At 29.2% G+C, this 14,382-nt stretch overlaps 2 protein-coding genes across 2 annotated transcripts; both read right to left on the bottom strand.

Moving 5' to 3' along the window:
* Positions 1-1,239, bottom strand: LDOX (leucoanthocyanidin dioxygenase). The gene is given in 2 exon segments (NM_001281218.1): positions 1-565; positions 737-1,239. Coding segments are annotated over 2 exon segments (1,068 nt in total).
* A 12,590-nt stretch (positions 1,240-13,829) lies between these two features.
* Positions 13,830-14,382, bottom strand: LOC109124255 (receptor-like protein kinase ANXUR2). The gene is made up of 2 exons (XM_019226207.1): positions 14,248-14,382; positions 13,830-14,162 (listed from the first exon to the last, which is right to left on the bottom strand). The coding sequence occupies exons 1-2, from the start codon at positions 14,380-14,382 to the stop codon at positions 13,830-13,832; spliced, it is 468 nt and encodes a 155-aa protein (XP_019081752.1).

The following is a 14,382-nucleotide window of genomic DNA, read 5'->3' as shown; positions in this document are numbered from 1 at the left end:
TCATTTGGAGAGTAGAGCCTCCTGGGTCTTCCTGAAGAGCTTGTGCTGAATATGTTGGGAAAAGGTGCGAGGTGGGAAGAGTGGTGGCTCAGTCTCAGACACCGTCTCTGGCAGTGGCTTCAGGATGATCTTCTCCTTAGGCGGCTCGCAGAAAACTGCCCATGAAATCCTCACCTTCTCCTTGTTGACCAGTCCCCTGTGAAGAATACTCTTGTACTTACCATTGCTGAGAATCTCTATGGTGTCTCCAATGTGCATGATGATGGAGTTGGGGACACACTTGGCTGTCACCCACTTGCCCTCATAGAAAAGTTGCAGGCCGGGTACCATGTTGTGGAGGATGAAGGTGAGAGCGCTCACGTCAGTGTGAGCTTCCACCCCGAGAGCCAATTCAGGCTGGGGACACTTGGGGTAGTAGTTGATCTTCTTTTGGAGTAGTAGCTCTTCCATCCCACCAACTTCCTTTTCTAGTCTCCCTTCTTCCAATCCCAACCCAAGCGATAGCACCGATAGTATCTTGGTTGCCAGGCTCCTAAGTTTCACCGAGTACTCACAGGTTGCTGGACTGCAATCACAAGTTTGAACAAGTAATTCTTAGAACCCAGAAACAATTTCAAAATTAGTAAAATTTGCAGATTTTTTTTTATAATAGAAAATTCAGTTAGTAACTACTTGGCCAGAGGAAAAACAGATCAGCAAACATCGTATAATTACATAAACAATGAATTGAACTTACACGTAGTCGCTTGGTGTCTTAGGCCAGATGGTCATATCGCGCTTGTCTTCAGGGAAGATGAGGTGGAAGAAGTAGTCCTCCCACTCAAGCTGTCCACTAGCATTGTTGGCAAGCTTGCTGCCATAGCCAGCGATCTTGCCGGAGGCCTGGTCATTAGCATACTTCTCCTTTTCCTCCATGGGGAGATTGAAAAAGGTCTCTCCAGCAACCTTAACACGGTTGATAAGGTCATCAGAGATGCCATGGTTAACAAGGTGCATCACACCCCACTCCATGGCAGCTTTCTTCAACTCCTCCCGGCATCTCTCCCGGACCACCTCGTCCTCAGACTCAATATCCTTCAAGTCAATAGTTGGAACCTGAGGCCCTTCATCCTTCTTCTCCTCCTCAAAGACATTGCCAATGCTGGTGAGCTCTTCTTGGGGGCGGATGTACTCTTTGGGGATTGACTGGATCCCACTGCTGGACAAGCTCTCAACTCTAGGAGCCACTGAAGTCACCATTCTAGTAAATATCACTGATCTACTTGTTTTCCCTTCCCTTTCTCTCTTGCTTGCAGTCTGAATGATCAGCACGCTGCATTGGTCATTTTTGAAGCTTTAATTTATAGAGATCGTCTCTTCAAGATACTGTGTTACTCTAGAACATGAGAATGGGGTAGCGCTACCAAGCTACCAACCCACCAAATCAGAGAGAGAGAGAGAGATTGTGTCAGTTACTCACGTGATGACCTCCGCACCAGATTCAACACTCAACAGCCGAAGAGAACCAAGAAGGAAGGTGCGCTGACTGGAAGGTTTCAGGCACGGGGCCTTCTAACCCTTGTGAGATTTAGACCGGAGAAATCAACGGGCAACACGAACCTCTTGGCCCTTGGCCAATCACCTCATGACCGTAAACTTCTCTAAAGATTCCTTACCATCTACCATCTACCATCTACCATCTAATCCATACACGTTTCAGCTACCCCTCCTCCCAGGATAGCTTTCCCAGACTTTTGACTTTGACCTTTAGCTAGCTGACAAATGCAGATGATTCTGTGGGGATGTTAATATTTAATTAAATTGGGTGAAGTTTTAATGCATAAAAACTTTAATTTGTATGTCAATTTCTGATAAACCCTAACATTGAAATTGGTTGATGTCCTCTCTCTATGCAGTAGATCCTAGGATATAATTCAAACTGGGTACGTAGTGGTATGTATAGAAATGGGACAAATATGCAAGAAAATTTAATAAAACATTAACAACTTTATCCATTGACAAGTGTATCAATCATACAATTTTTTATTAATGTATTAGCCATTCTTTATAATAAAATTAATATCACTCATTCCCTATATTTTATTCAAAATAGTTTAATCAAAGACCACAAATATATAATATTTTTATAATATTCTTCTCTCTTAATGTTTTTGGTATTTATTCATGACACATAAGTTTTGTCGCGTGTATATGTGAATATTAATCAATCAGATACCTTTACTATTATACTAAATTTTTCAATAGTCCACTAAAGCCAAAAATAAGAAACTATTCCTAAATGAAATTGATTACATAAATACATTTGTTTTTATATTAAAAAAAATTTGACAAATTCACCCCTTTAATAAATTCGATTGTATTTATATAGTTTTTATTATAAAATTAAAAACATTTATATATTATACAAGAAACTCTTGTATGTGGTTGTATTCCTATAGATGAACTTAAACTAAGAGATTTATTTTTAAAATACTTTAAAGCGTTTTTTCTTTTCAATTTTCAAAGGATACATAGAGTAGCACCCATTTTGGCCTTTTCATTTTGAAAACACTTTTGAAAATTAATTTGATAAATTAAAATTTGTTTTAAAGGTGTTTTTGTAAAATATTCTAAAAATAATTTGAGAATTATTTTTTTGTTATCATATATGATTAATAAACTTTAAACAAAATAATAAATGAAAAATAATTTTTATATTTGAGTTATTAAACATAATTTTATTTCAAAAAAAAAAACTATAAAAAGTTGTTAATCATTAAAATTCAAATTGAAGTTTTGTAGGCTTATTCACTTTCATACGCAATTCATACATTAGTTAACAAACTGAAATTGACATACTGATGGATAAAGACAACTTCTATTTTTCATGATGAGTCAAAATCATACATATAAGTCTAGAACTTAGAAGAGAAAACCGCCTAAATACGTTATTAGAATTTTGGTTGCATTTAATAAACCACATTGTTAGGTAGGAAGGAAGGAAATGGACGTGGCAAACAAATATTATCGCATAAATATGGGTTTATCCAATAATAAAAAAATAAAAAATATAATCAATTGTCATCCAATTTAAAAATATTCTTAACTACCGTAACAATAATATAAATTGGATGACAATGAACAAATTTTTTTTTTAAATTTGATTGAGATGTGACTTGTGAGGGGAGAGAGAAAGAGAGAGAGAGAGAGAGAGAGAGAGAGAGAGAGAGAGAGAGAGAGAGAGAGAGAGAGAGAGAGAGAGAGAGAGAGTTGGTCAAAATTGAAAAATAAAAAATAAAATAAAATGAACAAAAGTCTAACGACTCCGAGGTGGTTGAGGCTCGTGTCCGCAACCATCAGTCTGTATCTGCCTTTTTCCGTTCCGAACTACCAAAAGGTGAAATTCATAAATAAAGGCAAATCATTACTTCACAACCACAACCACTCCCACTTTAATGTTCTCACTTTTTCTTTTTATAAAAACTACACAAGAAAACCAAATACAAATAAAACTTTAAAAAAAATTATATATATTTAAATGATTTAATTTTTATATAATTGAGATAAATAAGTGAATGAGTTTAAAAAAATATATAAAAATAATTTATTAAGTTTAAACCTATTTTTTATTTTTTTTCACTTTTTTTTTTATTTTTGTATTTTTCCTAAAATTTTCTAGGAACCAAATATAATCTTATAAAAAAAGTGAGGAAAAGTAAATACTAAATAAAAAGAAAAATGAGAAGAAGAAAAAGTAGGAAGAAAAATAAAATTAGATTTAAAGTTTATAAATTATTATTATATGTTATTTTAAATTCATTTCATATTTTTTTTTCTCGTTTATATTAAGATTAAATAATTTAAAATTTTATAAATTTTTACTTAATTTTAGTTATATTTGATTTTTATATATTTTTCATAAATAAAATAAATAGAAAAAAATCATTTTTCTTAATTTTTTTAGTAATTTTTGGGGGTCAAATATTATCTTAAAAAAATTCATAAATTAAAACATATATTAAGAAAAAAAAATAGAATGAAAATAATAATAATAATAAATAAAGCTAAAATCAAAGGGCATAGTTATCGGCTTGGTCAATGATTCCATAAATAAAAAATAATTATGTCATTCTCAAATGAGTGAAATTAACGAAAAGTCACTTCTATTCCATTAAATAAATGCAAAAGGGTGAAATTACGGAAAAGTCACTTCTATTCTATTAAATAAATGCAAAACATAATACGAGTTCATGAAAAGACTAAAAGGGTGCTTGTATTTTTTATTTATTTTTATTGAATGTAATTTATTTTATAACTTTAATAAATGCAAAACATAATGTCAGCCCATGAAAAGATTAAAAGGGTGCTTTTTTTTTTTTTTTTTTTTTTTAGTTTTTGTTGAAAGTAATTTGTTTTATGACTTTAATTTTTTTTTATTTTATGTTTTATTATAAAGTTTTTGTTAAATAGAAAAAGGTAAAACATTTAGCATTTTTTAAATGAAAAAAAGTAACATATTAATCTTTTCTTTAGTTTTTAATGATTAATAGAAATAAAATATTATAAAAACAAACCATCAAATACTTAATATTATTAAATATTATTTAATTTTAAGTTATATTTAGAATTAAGTAAAAAAAAAACACTACTTAACTCTTTATTTGTTTAGAGGTTTTTTTTTTCATTTTCAAGTAAAACAAAAATTGGGCTGAAAATATGTTTCCACGATGTTTTTATTTTCCTTTTTTTTTTTTAAATTAAGCTACAAAAATGAAAAAAGAAAAAAGAAAAAGAAAAAGAAAAAAAAGTAAAAACACTAATTTGGTATTTTCTTAAAAAAAATGAAAATTTCAAAATTTTCTTAAAAATGAAAATTATTTTCTAAACAATTAAAGATGGAAAACATAATGTAATCATATAAAAGACTTTGTTTAGTTATAATATAAGAGAAATTTTAATATGAATAAAATATTATCTCATATATATTTCAAATAAAAAATTATTCTAAAAATATAATATAAATATTTTATTTATTTATTAAATTATGGATAATTATAGGTGGATATCATTTTATATTGGAACAATTTATTTGATTAATTATGGGCATATTAGAATGTTTTATTAAACCATTTATAACGTGAATGAGAACTCAAAACGAAACAAGATTTTTACTTTTTTAAAACAAACTCATTTTCAAAAATAAAATAAAATAAAACCCATATTCATCATATAATTAAATATTTAAAAATAAATAATTATAATTAGATTTAAATAATCCCATATTTTTCGTGTATTTAAATATTTAAAAATGAATAACATAATGAAATTTAAATACAAGATACTTGAAATCATCAAATCATTAAAATTATGTAATACAATATAATTCATTTAAACTAATACTCTTTATACCCAAAAAAAATTATTATCTTAGTTATAGTTATTCTCATTAACCAATAGCTTCTTTGCACGTCCTTTTCTTCCCCTTTTTCAAAATAGAAAGTAATGACAACTTTTATATAAAAAATATGCGTATATCTTATGTATTTTAAAATTTTAAAATTTGATGTGATCAGAATTTTTTAATACATTCCTTTTTTAAATAATTTTTAAAAGACATTATCTTTTTAATATAAGTTATATAGATTCCTCGTTTGTAGGAGGTCAAAGACATAGACACAATGAGGTCTCAAGATTGTAAGAAGAGAGTGTAGGAGAGTGAGAGGTCTAGGAGGCTAGAAACAAATGAAATATTCCTTTTTTATTATTATTATTTTGGCGAAAAATAAGGTATTTTTATAGTATTGCAAAATAATAACTTTTGCACTAATAAATCAATGATGATATGAAAGCTTTTAGAAATGACACGTGGCAAATACACAATGGTCTCCTTTATCAACTCCCATCACTAGATGTTGTATGTTAATCACACCTCAGGGAATATCCAACCTTATCCATCAATCCAACACCCTTAATTCAATCCTAAAGTGCTTGATTGTGGGGAGACTAATTTCACAATTGAGACTCATCGAGTCCATTTTGGAAGTTTGGAACCCTACTCCACACTTGGGCAAGCATTTTATGATTTATGGTATTGCAAAATAGTAACTTTTGCATTAATGAATTAATGACGATGTGAAAGCTTTTGGAAATGACACATCTCGAAATGACACAATGGTCCCCTTTTCAAGTTTCCTTCACAAGATGATGTTTATCCGTCTTAGGGAACATCCAACTTTAGCCATCAATCCAACACCGTCAATTCAACCCTAAAGTACTCAATTATAGGAAGACTGATTTCACAATTGAGATGCATCAAGTCCATTTTGGAAGTTTGGAACCCTATTCCACACTCTAGAGCAAACATTTTATGATTTAGGCATTGTGTCAAGGGTCGGACTTCTAAGGGGTTTAAGAAATCATCTATCCATAAACATTTTAGAAGAAACAACATAATTGTAAGAAGAGTGAAACAATCAAGCTTCTCAAATGCACATATGTTGCCTTCATCGTAAAATGCAATAGGAGAAATCCCTTTTATTAAGAGCACAATACGAATATGAAATCTAAATCTTATAAGCTTAAACTTGAAAAATTGGTAACTCAACATAATACATTTGTTTTGATAGAAACAAAGGAAACATGAAGCCTCCATGCTCATGTGAATAATTTAATAGAATTTGTATTTATTAAATTTATATATTTAAATAAATGTAAGACATTTAACATAATTGTCAAGTTATAAAATAAATCGACTAATAATAACAATATAAATAAAAAAAATTCTATGTACAAGGAAAGTAGGTGGCACTTGCATTCGTTTCTAAAAATAAGTTAAAAAAGAATTACATTTTTAACAACTTTTCAAGACTCAAGAGTAAACTTTGAGATCCAAGAACAATTTTTTCTAACAAATTTTTTAGAATAAGCTCCCGAGGCCCATTAATGGGTTTCTAGAAGATTTGATACTGTGGTCGGCAGGCCTGAAAAGTGGCTGCCTCTACTACCACTTCTTTATACCCAATTCACCACAATATTCTTAAAATTATAATAGCCACAGAGGTAAAATTTTCCTTTAAGCATGACGGGTAGATAGATATATGCGTGGCTATCAGAGTGTTTCGGGGCCAAACCAGGGAGAAATCTCTATGGAATCTGTGGCTAGGACACCGTTTTCTGACTCACAGTTCCAAACAGGGGAGAAATCGCCGTAGAGTATGTGGGCTTTTATTTATATATATATTAAAAAAATTAACATAATGTTGTGGACTCATTTGCTGGACTTGGTCCAACCCTAATCACATCAGGCCAGAGAAATATTTGTGGTCATAGTCTTCAACATTGTCATCATATTAAATAATTAGTCCCTGGAGTGGATCCTTCCAGATTACTTTTACTCTTTTTATAATTATTTACTTCTGTGAGACTATAGACTTGTACATTGCAAGTTTTTTTGAGTAGTAATTAGTGAGGACACCACTAAAACTTCTAATACTAGTTGAAAAATGTTATGGAATAGTTTGAAGTTTCAACTACCATTCACATTGATTATAAACTGAATTTTGATAGTTATTTATAGGAATAATAATTTCGTGGGTTTTTTCGGGTCATCCGCACTTATTAGGATGGGTATGGGAGCATAGAATTCGGAGATGAGACGAGTTCAGGGCGGGGTCGGGTTTAATAATAATATGTCCCGCTCCGCTCCGAATATGAAATTACAAGTTTACCCCCACCTATAAATATTTGTTTCCTTTGACCTTTTCGGTCTTCCTATCTCATTTTACGGTTCTCATTCCTCTCTATTGCTAAGGTTGTTGTTCCTCCCACTCAATGCAGAAATCCTTTAGATAATTCATCCGAAAAAACCATTCAATAATCTCATTTTCTCCACCTCTTCTCTTAATTCATCCTTGTTTATTGCATACTCACAGCTATTGGCAATCTTATCAGTTTACGCTACTATCATTTTCTCCAGAACATAAAATAATGTGTTTTCAAATAATGTCTTTTAGTTATTTTTCATTTGTTTTTATAAAGATTATTTTAAAAAATAATTATATATGTAGAATGATTAAAAATAAAACATTAAATATAGAAATTATTTTTAAAACATATTTAAAAATATTAAAAATGAGTTAAAAATATTTTAAGTTTTCAAATTTACTTTTGCTCTATAAAAACTATTTTTCAAAATTATTTTTTAAAATATTTACCAAACATATTCTTAATTTTTGTAGAAATGACAAAATTAAATATTGAATATGACACAAACTCAACATGTTTTTTTGTGGGTTTGGATTGAGTATAAATAAGCTCAGATCAAATTCATATTTACCATAATAACTCATTTAATAAATAAATAATTTTTGGGTCAATATATTGTAAATCTTAAAATTTATCTTGAATTTACTTTTATATTAGTTTGGTGTTCAATTTTATTCTTAAATTTTAAACTTAATTATATTTGATTTTTCGTCCAAACCTTTTAATTTTTTATTTTTGTATTGTCTTATTTTTAATTTTTATTATTATTGTATTTCTATTTTTAGTTCTTTTCATTTCCTTTTTTATTTTTTTCCTCCTCTCTTTTCCCACCCATTTTTCTCTCCCCCAAAACTCCGACTCTCGCACGACCATAGCCAGCCACCCCATCCCCTCTTCCCCCCAACCCCCCTCCTTTTTCTTCTTCTCCATTTTTTTCTACCTTTCCTTTTTCTTCTTCTCCATTTTTTTCTACCTTTCCATTTCCCCCCTCCTTTCTCTTTCCTCCTCTCTCCTTCCTTTCCTTTTTCTTTTTCTCCATTTTTTTCTACCTTTCCATTTTCCTCCCCACCCTCTCTCCCCAACTCCGATTGCCACACGACCACACCCACTTTCCCTTTCTTTTCTTATTTTTTTCTTTCTTTTCCTCTTTCCCATACCCATTTCTTCCCTCACCCAAAAACCCATCAAACCTCACCACCGCCGGCAAGCCATTGCCGGTCGGCGACCCCCCTCCTCCCCTCTCATTCTCCCCTTCCACCCATCTCTTCTCTCACTACTTTCTCTCTCTTTCCCTCTCATTCTTTGTTTTTTTTTTTTTCATTTCTTTCTCCTCTCAACTCCACTGCCACCCTTCAGCAACCATCCATATTCAAAAAACCAAAAAAAAAAAGTGAAAGTTTATTTATGCTTCATTTTATTTTATTTTATTTATTTTTATTATTATTATTATTTTGCTTTGATTTCAATTGTAATTATTTGTGAATTTTGGGGTTGTTAATCAATATGAAATTTGGTCCATTATTGGTGAAATTTGTTGGAAGATATTTGATTTGAGTTTTGCTCATTTGAATAGTTTAATTTGTACATGAATTAATATTGTAGTATATTTTTGTTACATTTAGTCTCTATATATTAAATTGGGTTTGGTTGTGAATTTGGATTTGTGTATTAAATGGGGCTTGAGATATTAAATTTAAGTATAATTGAATTTATTTTGTTTATGATATTTTGGGTTTAATGATTGTGTTGTATTTTGGTGATTTATTTGGAAATTTTAGACTAGGGCTAGTAACAAGGGATATTTTTGTTGGGTTAGATTTATTAATTTGAGTGCAATTTTATTGGTAAAAATTTATTGAATTAATTTGAAGTTTGAATTTTGACTTGAATAATTATTTTGGACTCTTGATATTTATGCTCATTTTTGTTTGCATGAGCCAATTCTACTATTGGTATTATGATGGGTGACCATAGAGAACCAAATTTAATAAAAGAAAATGAGACTCACGTAAGTTGTAAATGAGGCATTAAGTTTGTTGTAAGCTTATCTGAGTATATTTTATTTTCTTCATTTTATTTAGATGATTACAAAATTTTGTTTTAATAAAAGAAATAGTTTAATAATTTTATTTTAATAAAAAAAATTGTTTAGAAAATATTTTTGTTAAAAAATGAAAGTTTTTTTAATAAAAATTTAGAAAAATGTTTTTAGGAAAATCTAAATTTTTTTTAACTAAATTCAAAAAAATCGTTTTTAGCAACTATTGTTAAGAAATTTATTTGTTTAATAAAAATTGTCAAAAAAAAAATTGTTTTGTAAATAAAATTGTTCAAAAGGTTATTTTTTAATAAAATTGTCCAAAAAAAAGATTTTTTTAAAACAAATTCTATTTCTCTAATTAGAATAGGATTATAAGAATGGAATCTGCAAACTGAAGTTGTAGAAATAATTTTTTTATATAAATAAAATTGGGTTGAAAATATGTTTTAAACAAAATTTGTAAAAAATTTAATTCCTTCGTAAATAAAGTTGTAATTTTTTTTTTGGTTAAAAGTTAGTGAAAACCCTATTGTCAAATTGAGATTTTTGTAATAATTTGTTTTTGATAAAATGAGTATAAATAACTTTTTAAAAAGTGAATGCAAATAAAATTGAATCAAATCATTTATTAGAAATGAATTGAAATCATTTTGTAAATAAATAAATTAAAATCATTAATTTGAAATTGTTTTTAATAAACTCATTTGGAATTTCTTAAGAAAATAATTTTTAATTTTTTTAATTGGCTGAATGAATCAATTTGGAAAATTTTCTTGTTATTTATTTATACATTATGGTAATTTGTTTTTATGATTTTTTTTTTTGTATATTGATTTATGTCATTAATGTTGGTATCGATGATTAATTAATTAATTATTGTGATTCTTCCAATTCATTAAGTAGTGACCATAGGTATTTGGGCTTAGAAGGGTGTTACGGCTTTTCGTCGTATCTTCCCAATAGGTAACTTGATCTTCCAATTTAGATTCGATTTTTACAGACATATCTTTTCTAAATAAGGAGTCATAGTAAGATTTTATTTCTTATTTTGTTTTCCCTTTTAAAAATAAACTAAAATAAGTGGTGATTTCAATTTTTTTCAAAAATTAAATTTTCATCAAATTAAAAACGAGTCTCACCGTTTTGAGTGGAGACACGTGAAAAATAATGCAGGTTCATATCTACATAACATGAATTTAACCCCAATTAATCCATTTAATAATCTCATTATTAACTTAATTATATATTTAAAATATTTAACCTATATTTGATTAAATTGTTTACATCTATTTTTTGAAAAGAAAAAAATTTTAAAAACCAAAAGAAAAAAGGAACATGATCTCTTCATTTTATCATTCTTTTTCCGCCAACCAATATAAAAAAAAATTAAATATGATTTCTTTCTTAATTACGTGGTTTTTTTTATATATAAATTTCTTTAAACTTGGCATTAGTCTCTTTTTCAAATTTTAATGTACACGATAAGAAATAATGTAATATAAAGCACACCCAATAAAAATATATGTTCCATAATTGATTACACCAACTCCTTTTTATTTCAACTTGATCTTAAGGGTTTGTTTAGTAACTGTTTTTGAAAATAGTTTTATGTTCTTTAAAACAAGAAAATAAAAAAACGCGTTTAGGAATTAAAAATTATTTTATATTTTATGTTTTTAAAAACAGAAAATATAGTGTATTCAGATAACATTTTTTAATTATTTTATATTATTTTCACTTATTTTTTTAGGATTGTTTAAAAAAATAATTATACAATATGTAAAATAATTAAAAATAAAATATTAGACATAAAAATTATTTTTAGAACATATTTAAAAATATATTAAAAAAATTTTAAGTTTTTAAACAAAATTTTATTTTACAAAACATTAAAATATATATATATATATATATATATATATTTAAGAAATTATTCTTAAAAATTGTTTTTTAGAACTATTTTTAAAAATAATTGCCAAACAAGTCCTAAGGTTTATAACGGATTTTCAAGGCTTCATTATGTCTTTATAATCACTCAATTGATTTTTTTAAGGTGAAATAACTTCTTATAAACGACGAAATCACTCAAAGTAAGCTTCCAAAAAAAAAATCAATACTTGTGGACTATGGAAATAAAACTATATAAATATTTTCTTTTAGTAATGGAGGAGAAAATCGTAACTATTGCATCATATGGGCAATATTTCCACGAAATAACTAAGAATTGAACCATGGTCTGCCGCGTGATCAATGGACTGCTAGGCATATACATACATATTCCAATCCCAGATTTAGCTTTAATTAAATTAATTTTAAGCCTGGTTAGGCTATTAGGTTGTGTTAGATTGTTGTTGGATGGGCTATTGGGTTGTTGGGTTATATGATTATATCATACTATGTGTTTGGCATTTGGGCTTAGCCTAGGTCGAGTTGAATTTTGGAGACTAAAAAATAAAAATAAAATTGTGGACCCCGCATTTCGGCTCATGCGTTTCCCACTCGAATGACGAGCTCGATTTTTCATTTTGAAAAATTGATTAATTTATTTATTTTTATTAAGAAAACTAACTTGGAGTTGCCACTTATTTTTGTTTTATTTTTTAAAAGGGTAAACAAAATAAAAAAGAAAACCCTAAGTGTGACTCCTTATTTTGAAAAAGGTGATCTGTGAAAAACCGGATCGGGTTCGGGGGTCAGGTTACTTATCGGGAAAGTACGGTACAGACCGTAGCGCCCCTTTAAGTCCCTAAAGTTAGGTCTCTACTAATAAAATGAAGCAATCATGATAATTGATGAGGAAATCAATGAATACTCAAAGTGATCATACACACGTGAGAATCTAAACATGCATACCGAAAATGACCAGAGCGGATGTGGATGCGTACCTGAGCAGTGATCCATGAAGCGCTATCAAGAAGTGAGGTTAGTGCACAATTAAGAAATAATTCTGAGCATGTCATAGAGCAGGATAAATCAATCATGTATCATGATCAAATTGATCTATCTGTCAATCGATCGATAAGTCACATATGTGGGGCCCCCACCAAAACCCGTTTATTTTGCATGAATTTATATCACAGATTCTATTACTCCAGAATTATGAAAATTACATTCATGCTTATGTAAAGTCGAGAAACATGAGATTATTTGAAAACCGAAATGGAATTAAAACTGTTCGAGTGAAGACTGGATTTTTGAAATTTGTTTAAAAAATTGGAGTATTAGGAATTAAATTTAAGAATTGGAATTTTGGAGATTAAATTTGAAAGAAATTGGAATTTTTAAAATGATTTGAGAATTGAAGTCGTGAAAATTAAATTTAAGAATTGGAAAAGAAATTGGAATTTTTAAAAGGATTTGAGAATTGGTGTCTTGAAAATTAAATTTAAGAATTGGAACTTTAGAAATTAAATTTTAAAGAAATTGGAAATCAGAATTTTAAAGAATTATTTAAAAATTGGATTTTTTAAAAATAAATAAATAGAATAATAATAATAATGAAAATAATACTTAAATTAATAAACAGAAATATTGGAATTTTTGAAATTAGAAATTAAATTTGGAAATCGAAATTTTGAAATTTTGAAATTTTGAAGGATTAGACTTAAAATGGGGTTAATAAATAAATAAATAAAATGTTAATGATTAAATAAATTAATGGGAATATGGGAATTTACGGGATTAGGGATCTAATTCGAAAATCAGAAGTTTTAAAGAATTTGATTTAAAATGAAGTTTTAAAATAAATAAATAATTGGAATAATAGTAATACTAAAAAAACAAATTCGGAGACCGGGATGTCGAAGAATTGTTTGAGAACAGTACGTAAAAAAAAACTAAATTTTGAAGGAAATTATTTTTGGTATGAAAATTTTAAATACATGGAAAGAAAATAAGCAAATAAGTAAATACTCTTAAAAGGATGACACGCGCCGTGAGAGAAAGTGGTCATGCATAGCTGAGCCAAACACATGCTTTATGTACACCATTAAATTCAAGTCAAGCCTCTGCCAACATCATCATTTTTTTTTAAAAAGCACTGACACTACCCATTTTCACTCAAAGCATCCAACACCATATAGAAAGCAAATACACCCATGCTAATCTCGAAACCCTTTCCATCTACTTCTGCATAACATTGCATCACCTTCGTCTCTGTGCCCCTCAAAGAACGCTCCTTCATCAGGCTCCCTTCCACAGCCAGTCCTGCGCACAGTACTTCAAACAACACCACTCCGAAATCAGCAAATTTGGCCACCCGTTTCTCATCTAACGAAATATCTGTGGTCTTGATGTCCTGGTGAATGATTTCGCATTCCGAGCCTTGATGTAGATGCTTCAGTCCCCAAACAGCACCGATACCGATCTCGAGCCATTGCTTCCATGTCAATAGAACCTTATTTGTTTTATAAAAACGATCACGGAAGCTTCCTTGGGCAACGTTCGTATATGAGGATCCTTGCTTGGGGATGGTCGCAACAGCTTATAAGAGGGACTAGATGGAGATTGTGGAACCTTGACGGCCAGAACTCATGGTTCTTCCCCGCTGATGATTCCATCGTCAAACGGAGTTGAGGAGGCGGTATAGACAGTGGCAT

This window comes from Vitis vinifera, chromosome 2 (assembly GCF_030704535.1).
Source record: "Vitis vinifera cultivar Pinot Noir 40024 chromosome 2, ASM3070453v1".
Classification (NCBI taxonomy): Eukaryota; Viridiplantae; Streptophyta; class Magnoliopsida; order Vitales; family Vitaceae; genus Vitis; species Vitis vinifera.
Note: the sequence above shows the minus strand (reverse complement) of the source record. Positions and strands in the feature narration are given on the sequence as shown.

Bases quoted from the DNA above. Each gene is read 5' to 3' on its own strand.
- LOC109124255 (XM_019226207.1), bottom strand. From the start codon at position 14,382: ATGCCACTGTCTATACCGCCTCCTCAACTCCGTTTGACGATGGAATCA. The intron at 14,163-14,247 runs GCAAGGATCCTC...TTGACATGGAAG, and splicing joins GCTGTTGCGACCATCCCCAA to CAATGGCTCGAGATCGGTAT.